The sequence below is a fragment of the Moschus berezovskii genome, chromosome 24 (genome assembly GCF_049115385.1).
Source record: "Moschus berezovskii isolate FMDL1 chromosome 24, NW_MosBer_1.0, whole genome shotgun sequence".
In the NCBI taxonomy this organism is placed as follows: Eukaryota; Metazoa; Chordata; class Mammalia; order Artiodactyla; family Moschidae; genus Moschus; species Moschus berezovskii.
In genome coordinates, this window is record NC_142483.1 from 10175926 (window position 1) to 10187070 (window position 11145).

The window sequence follows — 11145 nt, forward strand, 5'->3', positions numbered from 1 at the left end:
ATGCCGGTGTCACACGCCATGTATCTGCTCCATCACCCATCCTGTCCACTGAACCCCTTCCTTCAACAAGCATTTATTGAGCGCCTGCTGTGGGCTTGGGATGCAGTGCCCGGGACGCAGGGCTCTGTGGAGCTGGGTGGTGGGGCTGCTGCCTTGTCACAGCTTGTAGTGCAAGCGTGGAAAGTTAGTGTCATACTCCTCACCCTCGTAGCCAAGTTCCAATACCAGCACCCGCTGCCCAGGCGCCTTCTTCACCAGATCTGTCACCCTGGTGGCGTGGGGAGAGAGGGGTGGGGAGATTGGGTAGGTGAGCAGTGACAGAGAGTGTCCTGGCATGGGCTCCAGGGTGCTGGGGGGCCATAAGGAGCCCAAGCCAGGAGCAGGAGCAGCCCAAGACAGGAAACATCTGAAAACTATTTTAGGAGCGGCTGGCGGGGCGAGCAGGAGGCAGGAAGCTGTGAGTCCCCTGGGAGTGGGCCGTGAAAGGGGAGCTGAGGAGGGTGTGGAGGAGCTGGTGGGGCTGGCCAAGCAGGCAGCTCCTAGAGGCCCCTTCTAGAGGGCTCCTGGCCGTCACCCCAGCCCCAGCCCGTTTGCCAGCTCGATTTGGCAAAAGAAAACTTCAGGAAGGTGTGAGGGGCCCAAATGGGGTTGGGAAGAGGAGAGGCTGCGCATCCTTCACCTCCAACCTCCAGGGCCTGGTGAAAGCCAGGTGCGGGCTCACCTGCGGGACAGGTGCCGGGCCTGTTTTTCTTCAGACCATCCTGCTGAGTAGAGCAGGGCCGACCCATGCAGGAGCATCGTCACCCTCAGTCTTTGCAGCTCCTAGAGAGAGACAGGTCAGGGGCCGGCGGGGTCAGGCAGAGCCAGGCCTGGGAGCAGGGCAGAACTGGGGCACACCTGGATATGGGCCAGCAATGACTCCAGGGTCCTCTCGGGCTGCCCAGCAGGCACTTCCAGGCGGTCCCAACAGGTCCACGTCAGGTGATGGAACTGGGAGGTGGCAGCGGGGAGGAGTGAGGAGCTTCTTACACACACACACACCCTCTCTCCCTGCCCCAGTTGCCAACAGCTTATGGCCCCTTTCCTAGGGGAGGAGCTGGACTTGAGGCAGGAAGCAGAAGCCAGGGGGTGGGGATGGAACGTGGGATCTGGGCCCAGAATCTCAACACCCTCTCTGCCTGTGCTGGGACAGGAAATGGGGCTCTGGGGCCCCCCGCACAAGGAAACAGGCGATCCATCACACAGGCTGATTCTGTGTGTGTGTGTGTATGTGTGTGTTGAGGGGGGGGGCAATGCTTCCTGAGGAAGCGAGGAAGCAGGAGCAGGGCTGCTGCAATCTCCGATAAAGCTGCCTGTTCCTCAAATGCAAGGCTGGAAGAGAGGGTTGGGGGGCAGGTACATCCGGTCCCCTAATCCTTTACCACCAGGTCCTTGGACTTTCTCATAGACACATGGGTGAGGGGCACAGTGACTCCAGCGGGCACAGAGTCCACAGAGGACTCTCTTCCTGTCCCTTTGTTTCTTGAGTCTTGGGGTTCTGGTACCCAGAGGTGAGGGCATAAGGGTGGCAGGCAGCCAGTGACCAAGACCAGAGGGGTTCTGCCAGCTCCCCAGAAAACACAGTGAGGTCAAGCTGAGACAAGACCAGAAGTGATGTAGGGGACCCTTCTCCTCCCTTCCCCCTCCTCCATGGACAAAGGTAGCTTGTGTTCTAGCTAGAGGAGGGCCCTCACAAAGGGGCTCTGTGTGCTGTGCCCTGAGGGACCCCAGGGCTGCTCAGCCTAAGCCCAGTGCCGGCCCATGACCTCTCCCCTCTGTCCTGGTGAGAGAATTCTCTCCAGACCCTCTCCTGTGCCCCCAAGGAAATGCCAACTTTTGCAGAGCCTGGGTACACAGCCGGGGCATTCACAGCCCAACACTTGAAGGAACACACATGCACACAAGCCCACATGTGTACTCACAGGCAAAGCCATGCAGACAAAGTTTCCACATCATGAAAGGGCCCTGCAGTCTCTTCTGGCACACAGATGTGCAAGCATGCTCCCTCCATGGCCATACACCACGGGGCCAGGGATGTCTAGACCCGGGTGCCCTCACACTTGTGACAGGAATGCACACCCTGTGGCAGGGTTGCACACCCCCACACCCATGCTGGTGAGCTCAGTGCCCTTTAACTCAGATGAGGGGGGCGGGCAAGGATCCCCATGCCTGACAGCCTGATGTTAGGCTCTGTTTAGGGCTTGGGCCCTAGTCCCCCCTCCCCCTCAGGGAAGGAGGGGATGGTGGGGGATGGATGTCTGGCTCCACTAATGAGTTAAAGCTGCAGCTCCCCCAGACCCGGAGGGTTGGGGGTTGGGGGTGGCTGACGGCTGCTTCCTGTGTCTGACAGGTCCCAGCCTGGCTGTGCAGCAGCTGAAGGAAGTCTTGAGGACTCCCCCAGAGTCTGCGTCCTACGAAAGCCTGAAGCTGGAGTAGGCCCTGTTTGGGTAGGTGCAGGGAAAACTCAGGTCTTGTACAGGTGGGGTGTCCAGGGCTCACCTTCTGGATGTCTGGGGCCTTAGGTACCCAGCGGCTAAAGTAGTTTTCAGCCAGGTGCAGATAGCTGTGGCGAAAGGCATGGCGGGGCCGTGGTCCGCCCACCACCTTGTACAGCTCCAGGCCCACCAGGCCAGCCACGGCTGCTGTAGTGGTGACAATGGCTGGGATAATCCGGCCCACAATTCGCTTGGTCTGCCAAGGACAGGAGATCTGATCTGGGCCCAAGGCCTAAGGCTAGGGTTTGACCCGCCACCTCCAGGCCTGAGCCCCAAGGGGCAGGTTACCTCGGCATGGCTGGCCACTGGGATCCCATAGTTCTGAGCTCTCAGGCTGGCCGCTGCCACCACAAAATCCACATGGAAGTTGCTGTCATTGTCCTGTGAGACCCAAGGCACAGTCGTGTGAACACTGTCCCAGTGCCCCGAAACTGTGCCGCTGCACAGGTCTTCACACGATTCTGTGGGGTGGAGGCTCTCATTGCCCCACTTAACAGGTAAGGAGACGGAGGCTCAGGGAAGCTGAGCTGCTTCTGTGCTCCTTCAGGGAGGAAAACTCAGGCCCAGGGACTTCAAAGCTACCTACTTAGCTCTTGACCTTCCCCATCGACCTCTCTGGCCCAGCCCTGCACTCCCACTTGGGCTCCAACCTTCTCAAATGTCAAGGGTTCAAGGGGAGGACCCTTGCTCCAGGTCTTCAGGTCTTCATGCAGTTGCTTACAGCCTGTTGGGAGGAGGAGGAGGGTTGAAACAGTCCTTAGCCCCCGAGTCCTGTACTTTTCTTGAGCCTGCCTGCCTGTCCTTGGTACCGGCCAAGTCTATCACTTACCACTTTCGGGGAGACCCCTTGAGGGATGGTGCAATCTCTTCTCTGGCAGCCCCAGCCCTCACGTATGTATGCCTGCACACACACACGCATACCTAGATGACCCTGTCCTCATCTAGGGGGCCCAGGGCCCAGTGGTTTGTGGGGTTTTTTCCTTTGCTGAGAGTTGGCCAAGGGAATGGGGTGGGGAGGATGGTAAATAGGAGGGAGAGGACCTACTCTGGGACCAGGGGATGAACCTAAGGCTGGAGAGAAGCAAGGTCAGAGGGGGGCCTGATAGGTTGTGACTTGGCTTCAGGGCCCCCAGACCCTTATTCTTTGTGCAGCACAGGCTGAGGAAGCTCAGGCCTTTGGGTGGCAGCATAGAGGGGTCAGGGCCGGGGACCTTACCAAACTCACCAGAAGGCAAATCCAGCTCCAGCTCACTGGCAAAAATGCGGTCCAAGTTCTGGGGGTGAGGCAGTGGCAGCACATTCAGTAGGCCCCTGAGCGCAGTCCGGTCCTGTGAGCCAGGCAGCCCATGCATCTGGGCATATAGGTTGGCAGCTGCCAGCACGTAAAGGAGGTGCATATCCTGCAATGAGACCCAGAGCAGGGGCGGCTGCGTGGGCCTGAGTGAGCGTGTGTGCGTGTGTGGGGCGGCGGTCGTCGCCCACTTGAAGGTCTGTTGGAGGGCCTGCCTCCGCCTCCCACGCGGTCGCCCACATGTGCATGGACGTGGCTGTCTCCCTCTCAGCATCTTGGCATCGCTACAAAACACAGAGGTGCCCACCTCTGCCCTGAGGGGCCACATTTCCATCTCAGGGCTGCCAAGGGACCCCACTCACTTGGCCGGCATCAAACTCCAAGGGCTGGGGACACTGTCTGGGACCCGACCAGAATGGAGTTCCATCCTCCTGCACCTAGGGAAACACAGAGGCTGCTGGGCTCAGTCCGGTCGCCCCGAAGCCCTCAGCCTCCTGACCCCCCGACACCCACTTTGTCAGGTGGGTAGGTTCTCAGCAGCTGTGTGATGCCATAATGGAAGCGGAGCTGCCAGTGGCCTAGGGCCCACAGCACGCAGTCTCGCCAGGTCTGTGGACGCTCTGTCAGGACACCTCGCATTGTCTGCAGCAGGGCCTGCTTCTGTGACTTAACCAAGTCTTCTGGAGATGAGAGTGCTCTGTGGACAGTTGGGAAAGCTTGAGGTTAAGCACTGAGCCTCTTGGTGTTAGGGACCCTGGACTCCCATTCACCCTTGTTGGGGGTCTTACTGTGGGTGGCTGTTGATGGTCTTGGCAGATTCACAGAAAAGGTCATCAAACTCACCCTTGGCCCACTGTGGGGGAGGGAGGAACCATGAGGTGCCAGTTAGCAAATGGGCCTGAGGCAGAGGCCTGAGCCAGGCAGGTAGGAGTCTCTGGGGTGCTTCCCACCTGCACGGTGTGCTTGGTTGTGGCAGGAATGTACCGCACGGTGCAGACAGGGTCGGGGGCATCTTCAGAAGCTACATCGGAGGAGGGGGCTTTGTAGTTCTCAGTCACATGCGGTATGAACACACCAGCGCTGCCCTGGGTGCCCATGGTGCCCGCCTCCAGCAGTGGTTTCAGAAAGTGGGTGCAGCGAGCAGCTACGTAGTCCCCTGGCAAGGGAGGCAGAGGGTCAGAAGTGGGGCTGGCACAGCCTCAGGCAAGAGTGAGTTCTGAGGCTGGGCACTCACGGGCCTCGAAAGTGTCCAGGGCAGCAGCCACGCCATCCACACCGGAGAAGAAGTCGTCCCCAAAGATGTCCTCTGTAGTGGGATCCAGCTGGAGATTGAACGGGGTAAGCTGCAAGTCTGCGTTCAGGCGGTGAGTGGCCTCTGCAGCCACCTCTGCCTTCTGCCTCTGAGAAGAAAGCAGGAAGATGTTGGGGGTGCATGGAGGGGGGTACTGTGGGAGGACAGTCCAGGACGTGGGTGTGGGGAAGGGTCGGCACTCACATGAACGTCCTGGGACCTGAAGAGGAATTGCCGGCTGAGGTTGGAGAGCTCCACGTGGTCCATGTCGGCAATGGTCACGCCCCCACTGCCCCCGGCCCCCAGGCCCATCAGGGCAAAGCCTTTGAGCAGCTCGCAGCCGACAGCACCAGCACCCACCTGCCGGCAGGCAGGAGCAACCTTAGCCAGAGGGCCAGGCCTCACCCCTCCACACACTCCCAACCTCACCACATGGCTCACCAGGAGGTAGTGCTGGTGGCTCAGCTTCTCCTGAAAATGGGCCCCGAACACTGCGGTTTGCCCATCATAGCGGCAGCGTCTCTAGGGAACACAGACAGGGCTCGGTGATGACCACCGGCCTGTGCTGGGTCTCCCTCTCACTCCCAGTTTTCCGGGTCAGGACCTCAGGACTATTCTTCATGTTTCTCCCTGCGTCCTGAGTTTAGCCAAGGCTTGCATCCCTACCACGGGATCTCACCGGTGCACAGTCCTCAGGGTTGGGAATGGGGTCCCCATCTTCTGGAAGGCAATCCAGGGCATCGAAGTACAGCCACTGGTCCAGGGGCATAAACTTGCCAGAGATCGCCTGTAAGTCAGAGCTTTAGTCTGGGGACTCTTGGTACCTCCTAATCCCCTGAGATCCTGGCTGAGGGCTGCACCCAGGTTGGCGAAGCTCCTAAGGCTGCTGTCTAGTGTTGGGCACCCTGTAGCATCCACAGTGGCATCCACAGTGACCTCTGCACCCTTCCCAGCCCCACCCTGTCTCTGCCTGTGCCCACCTTCAGCACTTCCTGGGCAGCCACTGCACCCAGCACAGCTGCCATGGGGCTCAAGCCACCAGCACTGCTCAGGGCAACAGTCCGCACCAGAGCCTCATCCAGCTGCTCTTCCAGAGGCTCTCCTTCTGTCCCCTTCAGTGGTCCCATGGCCTGGGCCAGGTCCACCACCATCTCTGCATCAACCTAGCGGGTAGAATTCTGTTAAAGCAGCCCTAGCCTGAGCTCCACCCCACATTTGAATCCTTCAGGCAGCCATGCCCTCTGTTCCACAGAAAAGGAAGCAGAAGCCTGAGTGGGAAGGCCCCACTAGACGATGCCTGGTGCCAGACAATGGCCCTGGAGGCTCCCCCAACCTGGGAGCAGCTTCCAGGCCAGATCTGAGGGGTGAGGAGTAGCATGAGTCCCCAGACTCTGTGCTTGGCCCCTTCATGAACTCAGTCTGTCCTAGGGCTTCCCTGCTGGCTCAGATGGTAAAGAATCTGCCTGCAATGCAGGAGACCTGGGTTTGACCCATGGGTTGGGAAGATCCCCTGGAGGAGGGCATGGCAACCCACTCCAGGATTCTGGCCTGGAGAATCCCTATGGACAGAGGAGCCTGGCAGGCTACAGTCCATGGGGTCACAGAGTCAGACACGACTGAGCAACTTAGAACAGCTGGTCTAGAGATAAGTGTTTATTCATCAGCTCCCCACAGCCCATCCTGTCTTCTTTATATGAGTGGGATACTGCTTTTGGATTCAAACTTGGATCCGTAAGATAGTCACTGTCACCTCCTGGTAGGTGAGGCCCCATTAAGACAGAGGCTAGGGAGAGGGACACTGGGGCCACTCACAGGGTCCCAAGGCTTGGGAGGGCGGCCATGGAGCTGCTGGAACTCGTGCAGTGCGCGGAAGGACTGATGCAGGCAGCGGGCACGGTGAACTTCCTGGGGACTCTGGGCCACCACACGGGGCTGAAGGAGGGCTGCGTCCAGGGGTTCCTGCAGGGGGCACTCAGTTTAGGGTCAGGTCCAGAACCCTGTGGGCCCCTCGAGGAACCCAACCCCGATGACCTTGCACTCACGTGGCTGACAGTCTGGGCTCTCTTGACCTCTGTGACAGCCCCGCCACGTAAGTAACGAGAGAAAGCTGTTGTGTCGCCAATCTCCAAGGTCCCGTCCTCTGGGGGGAGATTGAGCCTAGTCAGCATGACCCCTGAACCTGAGCAGCTCCCCACAGCCCATCCTGTCTTGCCTCAGCATTCTCAAGGTGGGACTTCCCTGGTGGTCCAGTTAAGAATCCGCCTTGTGATTCAGGGGACGTAGGTTCAATCCCTGGTCAGGAAATAAGATCCCAAATGCCACAGAGCAACTAAGCCTGTAGGCCACAGCTGGAGCCATGGAACACCCCACACACTGCCACTAAGACACGAGGCAGCCAAATAAATAATTAAAGCAAAATTCTCAATGTGGCTCTGCCCTGAGGAAGGTAGAGAGAGACCTTATCTCCAAAAACCAGGCTGTGTCCACCCCCACAGGGGCCTGGGTGCTGAGCCTGGAGTGGGGTTGTCTTACCCCGCACATGGAGAGGCCGAGGATCACAGCCGTTGAGCTCCACCATGCCCTCAATGCCTGAGAAAGTCACCCAATCCCCTGTGTGGAAGTGGTGGGCATCAGCCTCTTCTCTCAGAGTGAGAATGCCAGGGGAGCCCTGTGATGAGAGGTGGCCTGCTCAGGGGGCCTAGCCCTGCCTTTCACAGGCTCCTTAGTAGGGGTAGTGCCCCCCACCCCAGCACCCACCTGGGAGATGTGCTGGATAGCGGCCGTCAGGGGTTCTGCCTCCGTGGGGTCGTGCACAGTGAAGCTCTTACCGAAGTCACAGAACAACTGCCTGTGGCAGGGTGGCAGGGGTCACTGAGCTGACTCAGTGTTTAACTGCCACAGTTGTGGTGAAGGGCAGCAGGCACTAGGGCAAGCCCCGAGGAATTGGGGAAAAAGTGCTGGGAGAGGCTTGGAAACTGGAGTTTGAAAGATGTACTGAGCAAGTCTGGAGGCTGGGGTCGAGGAAGCAGACGAATGGGACTGGGGACTGTGATCAGAAGGGGAAAGTGGGGACAACCCTGGGGTTTGGTGGAGGGGCTCTGGAGCAAGCCTGGAACTGGGATCGTTCGCTGCCTGTGATGTGACAGGCTGGGCGAGCCATCTCACCCCACGAGGCCTCGGGTGTCCGCCACCAGGAAGCAGACTCTGTGCTTGCGGCACAAGGTGCCCACTCTCAGCTGCTCCTCCAGCCTCGAGGCGGTCAGCACCACCACCTGAGTGGACCTCATGAGATCAGTAGGGCCAGAACCACTTCGAGCCCACCCTGCTGATAAGGGCTGGGGGTCAGGGAGGTTGGCCTGGAGTAGGGCCGGGAGGGCACCTGGAAATCCAGCAGCAGGTCCTCGGTGATATCGCCTGTGTAGACGCACACCTCAACGGCTCCATTGAGCTCAGCCAGAAGTTTCTGAGAGGCCTCAGCCCTGCTCCTTCCCAAGTCCTGCTCTGAGAGCAGAAACTAAAGAGATGCCCAAACTGGCTTTAGCAAGGAGTTTTCTCTTGGGCTCCACCCCAACCCTGGTCTGGAAACCCAAAGCTCCCCCAGGAGCCTCACCTGGGCAGCCAGGTCAGACCAGCAAGTAGGGTGGGGATCATGGAGAGTGAGGCTGCCCACGCCCATCAGGACCAAGTTTTTGGCCACCTCAGCCCCCAGGCCCTGCAGGCCAGACAGCAGCACCTTGGCTCCCTGAATTCTCCTCATGGCCTGCAAGCCCAGCACGTACCTGTGGGTGGGAAGAGGGCAGGCAATTGGAGATCAGGGGTTAGAAGGCTACCCTGCTCTCCTCCCCACCTTGAGCCTCACAGCTGCCGCGAGTATAGCTCCTTATCCAGTGACTTGGTCTCCAGGGTATCCATCCTGAGGCCCGGGGCTTCAAGGCTTGTAGACAGGAGGCAGTGCCAGGAGCCAGTGCCCAGCAGTGGCCGGTACAAACAGGGGCTAAGGCTCAGAAGTGAAAGATGCAGCTGGCAGCTTTCTTCCTGGTTCCTCTGTCATTTCGGGTAAAGCAAAAGTGAAAGTGAAACTGAGCGGGTTCATGGTCCTGCCTCCAGCCTGTCCTGCACAGCCCGGCTTGGCAAAGACTTCTGGAAGCCCTAGGGCACTGGCAAGTGGGAAGAGAATTCCTGGATCTGTTTCTCTCTAGGAAAGCAGATATTTCTCTTAAGGGAGAAAGAGGGCAGGGCCATGGTAGGGATCCCTGTGGTCTCCTGTAGCTCCCTAGATATCCCGAACCACAAGCTCCTATCTTCTTCAGGGGTCCCTGTCTGAATGGGCTTCCTGCCCAGAGGACTGGTGGGGACACCCTTGTCCTGAGGGCTCACCTGGCCTCCTGTCCACACACAGAGACTTAGAGACCCTAGAGGGCAGAGCCAGCTCCATCCCAGAGGCTGAGAGAGCTTATGGGTTATGCTGCCCACATCCAGGGCTCACCCCAGACTTGGGGTGCAGCCTAGCACTGTTGGGAGTGCCTGCGTGTTCCGGAGTCATCTCTTCCGGGATCAGGGATTCCCCTCTGCCCACAGTGCACGGCCAGGACAGTTGGCAGCCCCAGGCAGCCAGTCAGGATCTCTCACTGATGTGTCCCAGGACTCAAAGAGGGTTGTCAGTCTCTGAGTGCCAGCCCTGAGTGGAAGGCTAGGGGAAGCTATGATCATGTGTCCTTTATATTTTAAAATAATTATAGATTCAGAGGAATTTGCAAAAAATAGAAAAGAGGGGCTACCCTCCCCACAGATGTCTCCTTTTGCCTTCTTAGAAACCCAGGGCCAGTTCTCTAGAGGATGGACCAGTTCCCCACAAAACTCCACAATAGTTAAACCAAGTGCTATCAAAAATTTTAAAAAAAAAAATTAAGGTAAAACCTATACATCATTAAAATAACCATTTAAAATTATACAATTTAGTGGGATTTAGTGTACTGACAATGTAGTGTAATCACCATCTCTCTCTACTTTCAAAACCTCATCACCCACCAAAAGACACAACCTTGGATAATCGCTACACACTCCCATTCCATCGCCTGGCAAACGTACATACTTTCTGTCACTAGGGATTTGCCTATTCTGGATATTTTATATAAAAGGAATCATACAAAATGTGATCTTTGGTATCTGTTTTCACTTACAATCTTTTTGAGGGTAATCCAAATTGTAGCATGTCTCAGGACATCATTCTTTTTGTGGCTGAATAATATTCTATGAGAGGCACGTATCACAATCTGTTATTCAGCAACCCTATATACAGTCAATGGAATTCTCCAGGCCAGAATACTGGAGTGGGTAGCCGTTTCCTTCTCCAGGGGATCTTTCCAACCCAGGGATCGACCCCGGGTCTCCAGCATTGCAGGCGGATTCTTTACCAGCTGAGCTACCAGGGAAGACATTATCCAGTCACTGGCTGACGTATGAATTGTTAACACTTTCTGAATATTATGAATAGTGCTACATGATGATTCTTGAACAAGTATTTGAGCACCTGTTTTGTTTCTTTGTGTATATACCGAGGAGTAGCATTGTTGGGTCATATGGCAATTCTATGTTTAAGTTTTTGACAGACCAACAAACTATTTTCTACCAGCAATGTATGTAAGTTTTTATTTCCCCACAACATGGTCCAACTGGTTTTTACTTTTTTTTCAAATTATACCCATCCTAGTGGGTGTAAAGTGGTAGGCAATTCTGTTTTTTTTTTCATTCAATAAACATTTATTGGATGTGTCATATGTACGAGGTACAGAAACCTGGGCCAGATTCTGAAGTAAGTGGTGTCTTCAATAGATACCAAAAGACATTTGATGACATTCAATATCCAGTCCTGATTTTTTTTCACTCTTGTTAAAATAGATGGATTTTTAAATTGTGGTTTTAACCATTTTCATCTTTAATGTTTAATTTTATTTATATTTTGGCCACACCATGTGGCATGCGAGAACTTAGTTCCCTGACCAGGGATCGGACCCATGCCCTCTACAGTG

At 56.6% G+C, this 11145-nt stretch overlaps 1 protein-coding gene across 1 annotated transcript; it reads right to left on the minus strand.

The window, feature by feature from the left end:
• Positions 1 to 55: 55 nt before the first annotated feature.
• On the minus strand, positions 56 to 9226 carry UBA7 (ubiquitin like modifier activating enzyme 7). The gene is made up of 24 exons (XM_055413851.2): positions 8976 to 9226; positions 8727 to 8895; positions 8496 to 8630; positions 8282 to 8388; positions 7874 to 7964; positions 7649 to 7784; positions 7159 to 7256; positions 6929 to 7075; positions 6097 to 6279; positions 5796 to 5903; positions 5558 to 5638; positions 5321 to 5476; positions 5060 to 5225; positions 4776 to 4981; positions 4614 to 4678; positions 4339 to 4522; positions 4188 to 4262; positions 3760 to 3934; positions 3185 to 3258; positions 2823 to 2915; positions 2539 to 2730; positions 898 to 990; positions 722 to 822; positions 56 to 268 (listed from the first exon to the last, which is right to left on the minus strand). The coding sequence occupies exons 1-24, from the start codon at positions 9026 to 9028 to the stop codon at positions 157 to 159; spliced, it is 3000 nt and encodes a 999-aa protein (XP_055269826.1). The 5' UTR covers positions 9029 to 9226; the 3' UTR covers positions 56 to 156.
• Positions 9227 to 11145: the final 1919 nt, after the last annotated feature.